The sequence below is a fragment of the Leptonotus elevatus genome, chromosome 11 (genome assembly GCF_054856555.1).
Source record: "Leptonotus elevatus isolate MCC_2025b chromosome 11, RoL_Lele_1.0, whole genome shotgun sequence".
Classification (NCBI taxonomy): domain Eukaryota; kingdom Metazoa; phylum Chordata; class Actinopteri; order Syngnathiformes; family Syngnathidae; genus Leptonotus; species Leptonotus elevatus.
Window position 1 is genome coordinate 13,082,279 of NC_141249.1, and position 14,348 is coordinate 13,096,626.

The window sequence follows — 14,348 nt, forward strand, 5'->3', positions numbered from 1 at the left end:
GCACACTTGCATCATGTCACATGATTATCCATTGACGGAGGGACAAGTGGTCTGACTGTCTGTTTAAAAGGGGCGTTTCAAGTAATTATTGTTATGTCTGCTGTCATCTCAAGTAGCAGTACTTTTTACATATTTATTGCCAGCACAATTAGAGGAAACTACTTGCTTTTTGTGAACATTCTGTATAAAAGGAAGCGGTGTGGATTAGAGTTTAATTCCTGGAAAACCCTTTTGCCCATCGCACTAGGGGTTGTCCACTCCCTAATGACATGATGACTGGGGAGTAGAAAACGGATCAGACAACACTCCTAGGTGTTTCCAGCCAAGACCAATTGCTCAAAATGTGTTTCGACACCAGGATGTGTAAAAGGTGGAAGTCTGGTTGAGGGAGACGTGCGGAACTCCATGGAAATGACTCAATTGTGGACACAAGGCAAGTGCATGCATGGACACTTGTAAAAGCTTATGGAAAAGTTCAAAATTTCTGCTGAATTGATTTGACTGTGCACTAGAAAGATTGAATTGCGATTTTTCTTGAAGATGTTTTAATTTGATGTACTCGCCCCGAAAAAATTAATTTGGGGGCAATATTCACACATTAATGATACTGGACATAGCATTTACAAATACGACAGAAGATTCCGTCACGCTATTACTGTACTAAAAATGGAAAAAGACATTAAAGAGGCTGTTTTTTCAATTTATTAATATTTTTTTAACTGGTTTGATAAAGTAACAACTATTGTGTACCGGTATTTTAAAAAAAAATAACGCAAATTTACATGTTCATAATACATAAATGTAGGGTCTTATGTAAATTGTTTTGTCATCATAAAGTAATTTGCTTCAATTTGCGGCCTAAATTCATATCATTTTATAAATAGAATCCCTTCTCACTAAGGGTTCGTGTCATGATATAAACCTAACTGTAAAAATTATAATGGCAGATTCCAGTTACTGTATTTAAGCGTGAAAGGTAAATGTTTCCTTTTAAAAGAGGTAGAAAGACTCCGATTTATTGTTTAATTCAAATTCTGCATTTTCATGTATACATAATGTCTTTGTCTGCCACAGAGTCTCATGGAGCCAAATCTAGCTTATGTAATGTCTTGCGCGTGTGGGGATCATTGTATCAGGTTTGTCTATGGGCTTCCTGCATGCGGGCAGCCATCTTTTGTCTCCACCAGTATCGCTCTGCACTGCGGAGTTATTCCTGGTGTCATGCTGCTGTGTTTTGTTCACTTGTGGCTAAAAATAATCAGTTACCCACATAGCCATGGGCTTCGGATACGTTCTATTACATTTTTGTTCTTTGAGGGTGTGAATGTTATTCCCTTGAAAAAAATGTGTAGCAAGAGGTATACTCGGTGTTGTGACTACTGTTTGCTGATGATTACTCTTCAGGATTTTGCAAAAATCACTCAACAGGCAAAGTCAGAAACCATTAAAATGTGTTACAGCTCTGGATAAATCTATGAGCAGAACCCACAACGGTCAATTATTTGTTCAGTCAATTGATTTATTATTTGTTTTTTGTTTTTTTCTTTCCCGGAGAGCTCAGTTCATTCGGTTTATTATTTGTATTAGGGATGAGCGAGTAGTATCGGTGCCGATACCAGCCTTATTTTAAGTATAGGTACTCGCGACGGCCGATACTGGTGTCGTCCACCTTGTGGTCGATCAGGAACTAGAAATGAGGAAAATAAGAACATTTTAAATTGCTATTAATTTTATGGAATTTTAAGGAAAAAATGAATATTGGGATATATAGGTTGTAGGGATGCGCGATAATATCGGTGACCGAAAATTATCAACCAATTTGACGTCCTACAGATAAACCAGATATGAAAGAAATCCGACGATAATAATAAACTTGCCGCGTTGGTCCATCTCTTGTGGTTGTGGCTCAAATTGTGCCCAACTCCTCAACCCCTCCCCTCTCCTATGGTAGTGTCGCATATTTGTGACATCATAATGCGCGCGTCTTCATGCTCACAGAAGATGCATTATGGCGACATGGGAGTAGCCAGTGTGGGCTAATCTTCAGGAAAAATACTATGTCAGGATATATAAGGTTAGTATATCAATTTACCTTTATGGGGGGGGGTACATTTTTGTCCATATTGCACACCTCCTATATACTGATGATCACGCACAAAAAAGTAATCGGTCATACAAGCAGCTGCTATGGAGAGGTCTGGTCCTCGGACTGCCAAGTAGATTGTGTCACAAAATGTGTCATATCAGTAGCACGTGCGCGCGCCACCGGATCGGGGTCACCTCTGTCCCGGCTGTGTCAGTTGGGGTTGTGCTGGCCTTGTGTGCCCCCGCCCGTATGACTTCCAAAGACCCCCTCTGGTAAGATGGACACAAAGCGTTCCTTCAGAGCACACATGTGCTACGTCAACACAGCACGCAACGTAAAGCATGACGACCAACTGCTCATTCAATTAGATGTCACCGTGTTTGGGGCTTGAGTTTGCACCGTACGGAAAAGCAACCTGTTGTACTATATTTATGTAAATTAAAGATTAAATGTAATTGGATAGCTTGGGTGGTGCATTGAGATTAATCAGTCTCCTTTTTCCACACTGAAATGCATCATATTTAGGACCATTACTCCAAATGTGTGCATCATTAATTTCATTATTTATTAATTTTTTACATCCTTAAAGAGAGTGCGATATTCAGCTATGTAAGAGGAGCAGCTATGACAGTTGGCCCCACACACTCTCACTCACTCATTCCCAGGAGGACAAGACCAGCCATCTGCTGTTGACTGCAGCTCTCGTCCAGGCCTCACACAGATCTCATCTTTCCTACTTCACGATACACACTGCCTTTATCCCCAGACCTGCACTGAAGCATATGTCTAGGATCCTCCCACGTGCCATTTATCCCATCCCTCACTATGTGATCCATCGCAGAAAGCATCAGTCATCCACATGTATCAAAACGTGTATTGGATTCTCACTTCTGACGTTTTGGTGGATAAACGACGTGGGGGTCTCTCTTTGAGATGCTGGATTAGTTTTTTCAACGCCTTAGCGTTTCTCTGCTTGGATAAGCTACTTGGGGCCACATCAAGAAGCCCGCAGTGTGGTAGGGAACCATACCGGGGCGAGAGGATGTACTGGGAACTGTGGCTGAGCCAGGTCACGGCCAGTGCCGCACTGAAGTGCACGCTGGTCCAGAACAAAGGTGGGCATATTGTGTGTGTGTGTTTTGGCATAGTGGACATACAAGATGATTCATTGCGATGTGTAGGCGAGAGAAATATTTGGTTCATTTTTGGGTCCTTTGTCCAGCCGCTATTGATGCAGCATGTGCCCTCCACAATGTGTCAATTCTGGATGAACAATCAAAACGTGTATGTTATTATACGCAATTATCAAAGTTTCTATATCATTTGGAGCATCACATAGCAACGATTGTGTTGGCCTTTTGTATAAAAAAAGATTTAAATGTTAAAAAGTTTGCTTGATAATTGTTTTGTACTTTATCCTGCTTTAGGAGTGTGAAACAGTTTCGGTTGGTTGGTTAAAGAAAAGGGAAACAAATCTATAGTGGATTTGAAGTTAAAGTATTGTTTTGGATAAAAAATAATCTTTCATTTAATTGGCTCTTTTAAAATGAGCAAAAACATTATTTTTGGCCAGATGTTTTGTGGGGGTTAATATTGGTCGATTATGACCCTGTGCAAGCAATTTGAACACAAACAGTGGCAATACATGTCGACAGACGACAGTGCTCACAGATATATTCTTTATTCCCTGCAAAACACAACTAATATTACGGTAGTTTACTGACTTATTAAAATTTAAAAGTGCATGCTCGAAGGAGCACAATGTGGGGCTGGATTAATAAAATTTCCATTCATTTCAATGGGGTAAAATGATTTCAGATATGCGTGTTGAGTTACAGGCATGGATGCGAAACAGTGTGCATTTACTTTTTGTGATGTTTTTGTTTGGTGTTGTGCCTCGAGTTTGTTTTGTTTGTTTTGTGCCTGTGACGGAGCGACTGTAACTGTCCGCCACTCCCAACACGAGCGCGTGCTGCTCGCTCTTCGTTGCCGCGGAGACGAGCTCCGCCTAACTTGTTTCCCCCGTAGTTGGTGCGGAGGGTGCACACTCGACGCCGACGCACAACGCATGACGCGCACTGCAAACGCTCACCTGCATTCTGCTGTTTCGTCGGACACTGGACCAAACCGTAGCACTTCCTCATTCCAATTTAAATAGCGTTTTTTCAGGTGTCACATGACTATGGACTATACCACAAAAATAGTGCAGTTGGTTTATTATTTAATGAGTTTGTTCTTTTTTAGTGAATTACTGGTTCTGAATGAAGGATTTTTGTTATGATTAATATATGTTGCAGATATTGTTTATTTACATGCTTTAGTTGCTTTTTGGTTATTTTTTTTGTATTAAACCTGTTTAAGTGCTAAATGGTTTGCCCGGAGGGAGGGGCTAAGGGGTATTTAAGGGAGCCTAAATTCATTAGTGGGGAGTGCTTAGCCAGTTGGGATGGTGAGTGACTGGCTACCAAAGTCAATTGCAGAAATGACAAACGATTGTTTTTGCGCTGGATTTGCACTATAAATATTTTTCACATTTTTGGTGCTGTGTTGTTGTAAATTAAATACACCTCACCGAAGTTGTTCGACTGCGCCATCATTTTTTTTTTCAATGAACCCGTGACAGTGCCTCTCAGTAATGGTTGTGAAACGCGAAAAAGTTTTCAATTGTTTGACCTTGTTTGAGTCCGCCCTTAAAGATGTAAAAGTTTTTTGTTCTCGTTCTTTTAGAGTTATTTATTTTGTTTTATTATTTTATTTTAAAATGAGACGTTTCTTTTCTTCTTTTTTTTGGCCAATTTTTTCCTTTTATAAATTTATTTTAACACATTACAATATAAAACAAATAACATAAAAACTACCCCCCCCCCCAAAAAAAACGTCGATCTTTGCCAATTTTTCTGATTTGTAGTTAAACCAATACTGAAGAACAAGAGGGCCCCAAAAAGTATTTTCATTAATTTTTTTATTTAATCGTCCGATTAATTTGATTATGGATATTGATGTGTTGCTTTAAATGCAATAACTGAACAAATCCCTGCCAAAATTAACACACACAAAAACTGCCTAAAATCAAATGACTTAGACAATTCGTCGTCATAATATACAGTACATAGGTGCTCACTGCTTAGTCATCAATCGCCCAATTCCGTCACCCTCCTCTCCCACTCGCGCAGCAGCTGTCCAGACACGTAGTGACTTTGGCAGCAGCTGCTCAGTTTTGTTCATCCCTTCTACTCATGTTCTGCTTCATCAATCGCAAGTCAGCCGCTGTGGGTGTGTGTTTTTTTAACTACCGGTACATGTTATCACTGCGTCCTGGGCAGGTAGCGTCACTCATCCTGACTCTGGAGCCCCTCCCTCTTTGCACTCTTTAAATACGCACACAGTGCTACTATCTCAGATTATACCTGACCTTAGAGGTGTACACTACAAGAAATGGTTTTGAGGTGCCTGCAGGCAAACAGTTTTGACGAAGAATGGCTGGCCCTCAGTGGCCAGAAACTCCACACTGGCTTTAGGCAGAGTCCTGAGCCTGGACAACCAGGTAGACCACAAGGGTAGTTTGATCAGGAAGGCTTAGAATCATTGCTTGCAACAGTCAGCCTTCATGCTTTCAGTGCTTGATGTTCATTTCTCTTGACTCATTATTCCCCTTGTTTTTGTCTCTCTATCTCTCTGGACCTCGTTTTTCTCCAGAAGCTCTCCACAGGCCATTTGGGCTGGACTCTGCGGCCCTGACAGAAGCGGTACGCTGGAGCTCCAAGGAGAACCTATTGGGGGCGGCCGAGAGCGACCCCAACCTGTTTGTTGCACTTTATGACTTTGTGGCCAGTGGCGACAACACGCTCAGCATCACTAAAGGTATACACACTTTTTAAATGTCATTTGTATTAATCTAATAATGAGAATGCAATTTGTATGGTTCGAGGGGTACGATTTTATTAGGTCCAGTTTAGATTACAGTACTCAGTTATAACAGTCATCAAAATGCCATCAACATAATAAAACAGGAGTGACAAGTGGTGAGCACATGCGCTTCGCAATTACAAGGTCGGCGGTTCGAATCAGGCTCTGGCCTTCCCTTGTGGAATTTGCACGCTCACCCTGCGCGCACAACCCTAAAACATGCTTCTTAGCGTAATTGTAGACTTTAAATTGTCTCACCGTGTGAATGGTTGTTTGTCTAAATGTACTCTGTGGTTAAAGCTGACCGCCGGTCCAAGGTGTACCCTTACTCTGACTCAGTCAGCTGGGATAGGCTTCAGCACACCTGACACTAGTGAGGATAAGCAGTATAGAAAATGGATAGATGAGTATTCGAATGGATATTGATTTTATAGATAATTATTAATATAATTATTACTTTGAATAAAGCATGTTGCAGAAATGTTACTAAGATAAGTGAAAACTGTTTAGTGGAAAAAATGATCCTTTAAGCTTTAGTTCATTAACATTTGAGATCTTTTGAGCAAGAATTTGGTATGTTATTACCGTTAGAAAGTATACAACTTTTTTGGGGGCGCCCTGTGTAATTTAACTAGAATGTATTTATTTTTTGTTAGGTGTCCCGATACAGCTGTCCGATACCGATCCGATACGGTATCAGCAAGAATGATACATTCTCTAAATATAAAAATATGACTAGTGTTTCCCACAGAAGCGAGGGGGGTTGGTTGGATGGGGAGTGGGTCTAAGTCCTGTTACTACGTCTCCTCTAGCCTCACGATCCACAAGTGAGTGACGGTGAACTAACGTCACATGTGGTATATCCTATTGCGGCACGTTTTTTTTCCCTTTTAAAATATATTATTAATAAATTGTCTTGAAAATGTATTGGGTTGTGGCCAATTTACTTGGGTGGCCCGCCCAAGTATTAACATGGTGTGGGAAACACTGATGACCCACCTACTTATTCTAAACATTTGGGTTACATACAGTAAATTCTACCTCAAACTTAAGGAACATACTTCATTTGAATAAAATAAAGACAAAATAAATGAAAAAAAAAAAAACATACTGAGAAATAAAAATTAAGTTTTTTTTGGGGGGGGGGCTGATATCAGACCAATATCTGAGATCAATATCAGATCTGGGCACCCTTTTTATTTTTGTAATAGTTCGCATCTATACATCTCAGTGTGATGTAAGTCGAGTTCGACATCACCAAAAACTGCAGCCACAATAACAATTGAATATAGTACAAAACAATACAATAATTGTTGAATGAATACCCCACTGACAAATTTCTGAGCATTATATTTTTAAAGTCAGAATTTATGTTTTGGATATCCATTACGGCTGCAACATTCGGCCATAACATGCTTAATGAGAACATATATTCGTGTCTGCATTATGAAAAAAGTATTTGCGACGTGAACACATGCCGCCCACACCTTCCATGGAAGCGCGTGTGTTGCAACAGAAGTGCGTAGTGATTTCCTTCAGTAGAAAACACTTCAGGCAATGCCTCTGATTGGCAGGTCATGAAACCCTGGGGGGGAAGAAACGGTTTCATGCACAGCTTTACAGTTATCCCATTGGAATGTTGCGTGTCAATAAAGCTATAGGCGGTAAGAATAGTTGGGACACCTGGTCCATGACACACCTACAGGAAGCAAAAAATAGAAGAAAATATGGAGTTGGTTCTTGATTTTCAGCTATAACAGATCCATTATTGTGGGGAAACTTTGGAAAAGATTTTGGTTGGATTTTGGTCTCGAAGCAACAATCGACATTTCTTTCCTGGAGAAACCACTGCATCGTGCCTCAAATGCTGTGACGATGTGGAATTTGACATCATCAGGTGCAGGCAATAGTTGACCACAAGCAGGAATTAGCTGCTCACAGTCATTATCTCCTCTTAGCCAGTCCAAAGGCAGGGAGCTAGTCACTATTTCCAGTCGTGCAGAGGAAAATAGAGGATAGCAGACTGACTGGTTAGCCGTCTGTTCAAAGTAGTTTAGTGCGTATAGTTTACAAAGTCGTTAGGTTGTTTACTGCACCTGAATAAGAACGGCTTCCCGGCAAGTCTGTTCAGCTGTTTTTCCACTGATCATCAGAACCTTAATGGTTTATTAGCTGCAATCGCCATTTCCCGGACGCCTAGCTTTAGTGTGTGTAAATGATGTGTCATTTTCACTGTGACTCACTGGACAGTGGAGCGAGGCCCGGCCCGGCCCGGCCCGGACGCTGAGCTACTGTTTAATAATTGGAGGAACTCTCATAGGGGATGAACTTGACTGACATACTTGTCGTGGTGATGAGCTGCACTGCATCATACAGTGGGGTGGGGAGGTATTTCTTACATTTTGACTACCTTAGTAACGTGAGAGTGGAAAATAATTTGGTACTATAAAATTCAAATGGCCCAAAGCCAAAGGGTGGTGAAATTTGGAATTCGACCAAAACATTCTGGGGAAAAAAGTCTTAATAGTTGCTGACTATTAGTGCCAAGTCCTAATTAATATATTACAGTTTTTACACAATTACACTGTAGAAACACCGGTTAATAGTATTTTTAATGTATTTATTAATGTATTCATTCTTACAATGAACTTATCTTTACACTCTGGCTCTTAGGAATGTCAAATTATTAGCTGCATATATAGGCTGAGCTGTATAGGTTGTTTATTTTCTGCTAACCAACTGCAATTTAATTGCACAATAATGCCCAGTGAAGCGGTAACATGCATTATTGAATCACTCACTCATCTGGTTTCGAGAAAATCGTGCGTCTCCCCGCTCTGACGTCAAGAGACAGACAGCGACGAGACGCCAAGTCAATACATGTCTGCTTTTGCCCAGCGCGCTCGCATGGCAGCTACGCTCTTATTATTGTTGCACAGCTTTTGATGTAGTTCAGTAAGACTCACAATCTGTCCATGCCTCCCGTTTTGTTTGTGTTGTGTCGCCAAGGCATCCTCACCAACATTCTTGCCTGATGACAAGACTCTATGCTGAGTCTCTGAGACCCACCTTTTCAATATTATTATTATTATTTTTGTAATTCGATTTAGTCTAATGGCTTTCTAATCCCGACTCCTCATCTTGAGTATCTTAAGGGGGCAGTTAAAGGATTAGACTGGTGGATTCAAAGTCATGTTGACCCATTTTTTCCCACCGTTATTACTTTATTAGGTTATGTTTTCATTTTGGGTGCTTTTATTTGTTTGTTCACCTTCTGTTTCACGTTTCTTTCAGAAAAGCCCAAAATATTTCATAGAGTGGCCAAATTTCGAGTGTTATTTTTATTGTTGAACGATTAGCTACTTTCTGGAAATTACATTTAATAAATAAATTAAAAAAAAAAAAAGTGGCAATTGGCAAGACAGTATTCGTAACGCCTGACAATTTTGCACCATTCTAAAGGTGTGTATTTGCAAACATTAAAAAAAAATCCTGTCAAAACTGATCACTCATTTACATGGCAGGCGACACGTTTGAGCATTTCTTCCCGTGTGTCTAGGGGAGAAGCTACGTGTGCTGGGTTACAACCAAAATGGAGAGTGGAGCGAAGTTCGCTCCAAGAACGGCCAGGGTTGGGTCCCTTCCAACTACATCACACCTGTCAACAGCCTGGAGAAGCACAGCTGGTACCACGGGCCGGTGTCACGCAGCGCCGCCGAGTACCTGCTCTCATCCCTCATCAACGGCAGTTTTCTTGTCCGAGAGAGCGAGAGCAGTCCGGGACAGCTGTCCATTTCTCTCCGCTATGAGGGGAGAGTCTACCACTACCGGATCAACACGTCCTCGGATGGAAAGGTAGAATTAGACAACAGGTGTAGTGCTGTCACTGTCAAATCTTTTAATTATCTTGTTGATTATTCCATCGAATAATCAAGTAATGCCCCAAATAAGTTTTTCTTTTTCTTAAACCACTAAGGTTGGAAGTAAGTTGAATTAAGTGGATATAAGTACTTAGAATTTATTATCTTCTATACATATGCATTATTAAACACCAACAAAGTTAGCCTTTGAGAAACGTTTAGCACTCAAGATTAGCATTAGCGCGCTAGTGTTTACCATTTAAGATAAACAATAAAACAAACACCACCATTTAGTTCACACTCACATCATGTCTATATTACACATGTAATAGTGTCTTCAAAGTCACTTACAAACAATGCTTCAACATTATTCCATGAGTAAACAAATATTAGCCAATGCGAAATGGTTAGCAATCGCGATTAGCATTAGCGCGCTAGTGATTACCACTTAAATGCCATGGTATGTTGAGAAGATACAAGTGACCCGACTGCTTGAGGTTATTTTTAGATACAAGCCGTCGTTCTGCCTTATTTTTCTTCTTTGGCTTGCAAGTAAAACATTTCAGACATGATATGTTAGCAGTGAACTCAACTGACTTCACAACAAGAAGCAGTTTGACAGATAGTGAGCAATTCATCAAAAAAAATAATAATAATAATTCACACATACATTATTGTATCTACTTTACACATGTAATAGTGTCTTAAAAGTGATTTGTTCAGATTTGTATTTTATTTTTTCAATAATGATAATAGAATTAACCCTGTGTAGACCTCAAGGTATTGTGTATTGTTTTACATATTTTAGTAGGGATGGGCGAGTACTTATACCAGCATTGGCATTGTGATGTCTTATTTATTATGAAAAACAAGCCAGTAACTGCATTACCAAAACAAACATGCAGTTGAGTCTAAAAACGAAAAAAGAAAAAAAGGACAAAACACTTATTTGTTTCACTCTTTCTCCTCCTCTTTCAAGGTGTATGTGACATCCGAGAGCCGCTTCGCCACCTTAGCTGAGCTGGTCCACCACCACTCCACTGTAGCCGACGGCCTGGTCACCACACTGCACTATCCGGCACCCAAGTGCAACAAGCCCACCGTGTACGGCGTGTCGCCCATCCATGACAAGTGGGAAATGGAGCGCACCGACATCACCATGAAGCACAAACTGGGAGGGGGCCAGTATGGCGAGGTGTATGTGGGAATGTGGAAGAAGTACAACCTCACAGTTGCTGTCAAAACACTCAAGGTGTGATGTCTCCTTATAAGATAGTATAGCTTGATTTTATTTTTGATCTTTATCTGGCAATGAGGGGACGTTAAGAAGAACTATGGTTGCAGGTTGCCACCTGCAGGTTGACTGTGGTACTACATGTAGATTTTCTCACTTAGCTTATTCCAATCACTTAGACATTTTACATTTTCACTACTCTTACATTGCTGTCTAACTTCTTTGGCAGGAGGACACCATGGAAGTTGAGGAGTTTTTGAAAGAGGCTGCTGTCATGAAGGAGGTTAAACATCCAAACCTAGTTCAGCTTCTGGGTCAGTATCTTGTCCATTTTTACCATTTTAATTTCCCCTCTCTTAAAAATATTTATAAAACGATCCCTCCCACAGGCGTGTGCACCTTGGAGCCTCCCTTTTACATTGTGACAGAGTACATGCCACACGGCAACCTTCTGGACTACTTGAGAGACTGCGACAAGGAGGAAGTGAATGCTGTGGTTCTGCTCTACATGGCCACACAGATCTCCTCGGCTATGGAATACTTGGAGAAAAAGAACTTCATCCACAGGTGAGAAGAAAGCTCCAGATGCCATTCTGTATACGTTTAAATGAAATATCAATTCTCACACGTTTCTTCAATCAGGGATCTCGCGGCGAGGAACTGCCTGGTCGGAGAGAATCACGTGGTGAAGGTGGCAGACTTCGGTCTGAGCAGGTTGATGACCGGCGACACTTACACTGCACACGCTGGGGCCAAGTTCCCAATCAAGTGGACTGCGCCGGAGAGCCTCGCATACAACACCTTCTCCATCAAGTCAGATGTATGGGGTGAGTAGCATGCTCTCATTCAATCCCATATTCCCACTGCCGTCCTGCTCACAAGGCTGATGATCCACGTTGTGTTTTTCCTGCAGCGTTTGGGGTCCTGCTATGGGAAATTGCCACCTATGGCATGTCCCCATACCCAGGCATTGATCTGTCTCAGGTTTATGATCTCCTAGAGAAGGGATACCGCATGGAACAACCTGAGGGATGCCCGCCAAAGGTCTATGAACTCATGAGGGCATGTAAGTTGATTTGTTTACAACACAAGTCCTTCAGATGATGATGTCATCGTGATCAATACTTGAACATGAACCTGAACTCACTTTCATGAATTATGTTTCTGCTAGGCTGGCAGTGGAGTCCATTTGACCGGCCATCATTTGCAGAGATCCACCAAGCCTTTGAAACAATGTTCCATGACTCCAGCATCTCAGAAGGTAGCATAGCATTAAAAAATACATTTTGTAGGCTAGTAAAGTAAGGTCAGCCTCAGATGTTTTCCAATTTAGAAACGTTCCTTTCGGAAATAATGAAAGCACTTTTTTGAAACAATGGAAAGTGCAACATCACTAGTTGGGTTTCTTTTTCTTCTTTTTAGGAAATGAATGAACAAGTGCAACATTCACAGAATAATTATGCTATAAAAATGCTCATCTTAGCATTTGTTATTGCTTTGGGCTCATCTCAATAGCCTGTTTAAATGTTGCTAGAAGATGAATTTGCACCAAGCTTATTTAACTCATTCACTCCCATAAATTCATAAAAAAAAGAAAAGATTATTAAAAAATTAGGGGCGACAGGCAATTAAAATGTATAATTGTATTTAATCGTATGACTTCACTTGTTAACTCACGAGTAATCGCAAATTTGATATCTGTTCTAAATTTACAATGGGGAAAAAAATCTAGGTTTTCATACTCTTGTTAACAAAAGTGGGAGAAAAAAATGTAATCTAATAGAAATAGTTTTTAAAAAATGTTGACATTTATAGCCGTCAATGTGGAGTGTGCAGTGTATGAATAAAAAAAAATAAAAAAGATTATTACAAATTTGGGGTGTCAGGTGATTAAAATTTAAATCGTAATTAATCGCATGACTTCACTAGTTAACTCACGATTAATCACAAATTTCATAACTGTTCTAAATGTACAATAAAAAAAATCTAGCTTTTCATACTCGTGTTAACAAAAGGGGAAAAAAATGGAAATGGTTCAAATTAATTTTTGACGTTTTTAGCCATCAATGGCAGTGAATGAGTTAAAAAACAACAACATCTGCTTAGTTAAAGTTGAGTGTTCTGTTAGATAATTTCCCCAGCATTTGGCTATTATCATTTTAACAATTTTTTTCAAAGAAAATTGTGGCAAGCTTTTATGGGCCATATAAAATTATGTTAAATTGATACAATTATTTTTGTATTTGTTTTGCAGAGGTGGCGGAGGAGCTCTGTAAGACGGCATCCTCCGGTCACGGCGGTCCCCTGCACTCTTTCGACACGCCCCTGTTGCCCTCCAAATCCCGCACAATCCTCAAGCACACGGAAAACAAGGAAAACATCGAGGGTGGGCTCGACGGGCGGCCAGATCACGGCACGCATGGTCCCTCAGGTACAGCTCGACACGCTTACCTCGTTGCCAAGCAATCGGGTGCATCACATTACAAGCCCGCAGGTGTCCCAGGCCACCTTGATACCAAGAGCCAACTGCAGCGCCGCCAAGCCCGTCGCCTGAGAAGAAGGGCGGTCATTTTTCTCCCCGATTGACCACCTGTGCAACTGTCCCCCCCATTCTCATGTCTGTGCGTTTTAGGCAGGTCACATGTTGCGTAGTGCAAATAAAAGTGTAAAGAGTCTATTTAGTTATGAGACACTGGTTCTTGCATTACTGTCAAACTTCCAAGTAAACATATTCACATGAATGAAATCATGTCTAAAAACAAAAATGTAACTCTCGCAAATGCGTAACAAACAAAACATCCATCCATCCGTTTTATATGGTGCTTGTCCACATGAGTCTCGGGTGAGCTGCAACGTGTGCCAGCTGACTTTCAGCGAAAGGCTGGGTACACCCTGGACTGGTCACCAGCAGTCATAGGGTGCACACATGCAATGATTTGCACTCTGTCTTCATTTAATATGAGAGAACATGCAACATCCACACACAAAATCATGAGCCGAGATTCTAACCCATAACCTCTCGATCGTGAGATATACATGCTAACAATTAGCCGCCATGCTACCCTAACAAAACTTGTCGAAGGGAAACGTTTTATGGCGCCCCATGTGGTACTGGGGTTTAATGTGAGTGAGAAATGCATCTGCCCACCATAAAAGTCAATATTTCCCAGGAACCAATACCAGATAGCGCCTTTATTCTGAATAGTTAAGCGTCTCCTGTGAATAATTATACTGACCCGAATGCAATTTACTTTTATTGGCT

The 14,348-nt window shown here is 40.8% G+C and overlaps 1 protein-coding gene across 4 annotated transcripts in view; it reads left to right on the forward strand.

Moving 5' to 3' along the window:
• Positions 1 to 14,348, forward strand: part of abl2 (c-abl oncogene 2, non-receptor tyrosine kinase) — a 30,281-nt gene that overhangs the window by 8,187 nt on the left and 7,746 nt on the right. Inside the window, exons 1-10 of one of the 4 annotated variants that reach the window (XM_086089072.1) lie at positions 5,493 to 5,630; positions 5,783 to 5,947; positions 9,552 to 9,847; positions 10,832 to 11,104; positions 11,316 to 11,400; positions 11,476 to 11,653; positions 11,729 to 11,913; positions 12,000 to 12,152; positions 12,258 to 12,347; positions 13,341 to 13,517. In XM_086089072.1, the coding sequence (XP_085945198.1) occupies positions 5,522 to 5,630; positions 5,783 to 5,947; positions 9,552 to 9,847; positions 10,832 to 11,104; positions 11,316 to 11,400; positions 11,476 to 11,653; positions 11,729 to 11,913; positions 12,000 to 12,152; positions 12,258 to 12,347; positions 13,341 to 13,517 (1,711 nt within the window). In that variant the 5' untranslated portion in view covers positions 5,493 to 5,521. Of the gene's footprint in view, positions 1 to 5,492; positions 5,631 to 5,782; positions 5,948 to 9,551; positions 9,848 to 10,831; positions 11,105 to 11,315; positions 11,401 to 11,475; positions 11,654 to 11,728; positions 11,914 to 11,999; positions 12,153 to 12,257; positions 12,348 to 13,340; positions 13,518 to 14,348 lie in introns of those variants that run through there. The other 3 variants (XM_086089073.1, XM_086089070.1, XM_086089071.1) reach the window with 3 other exon arrangements.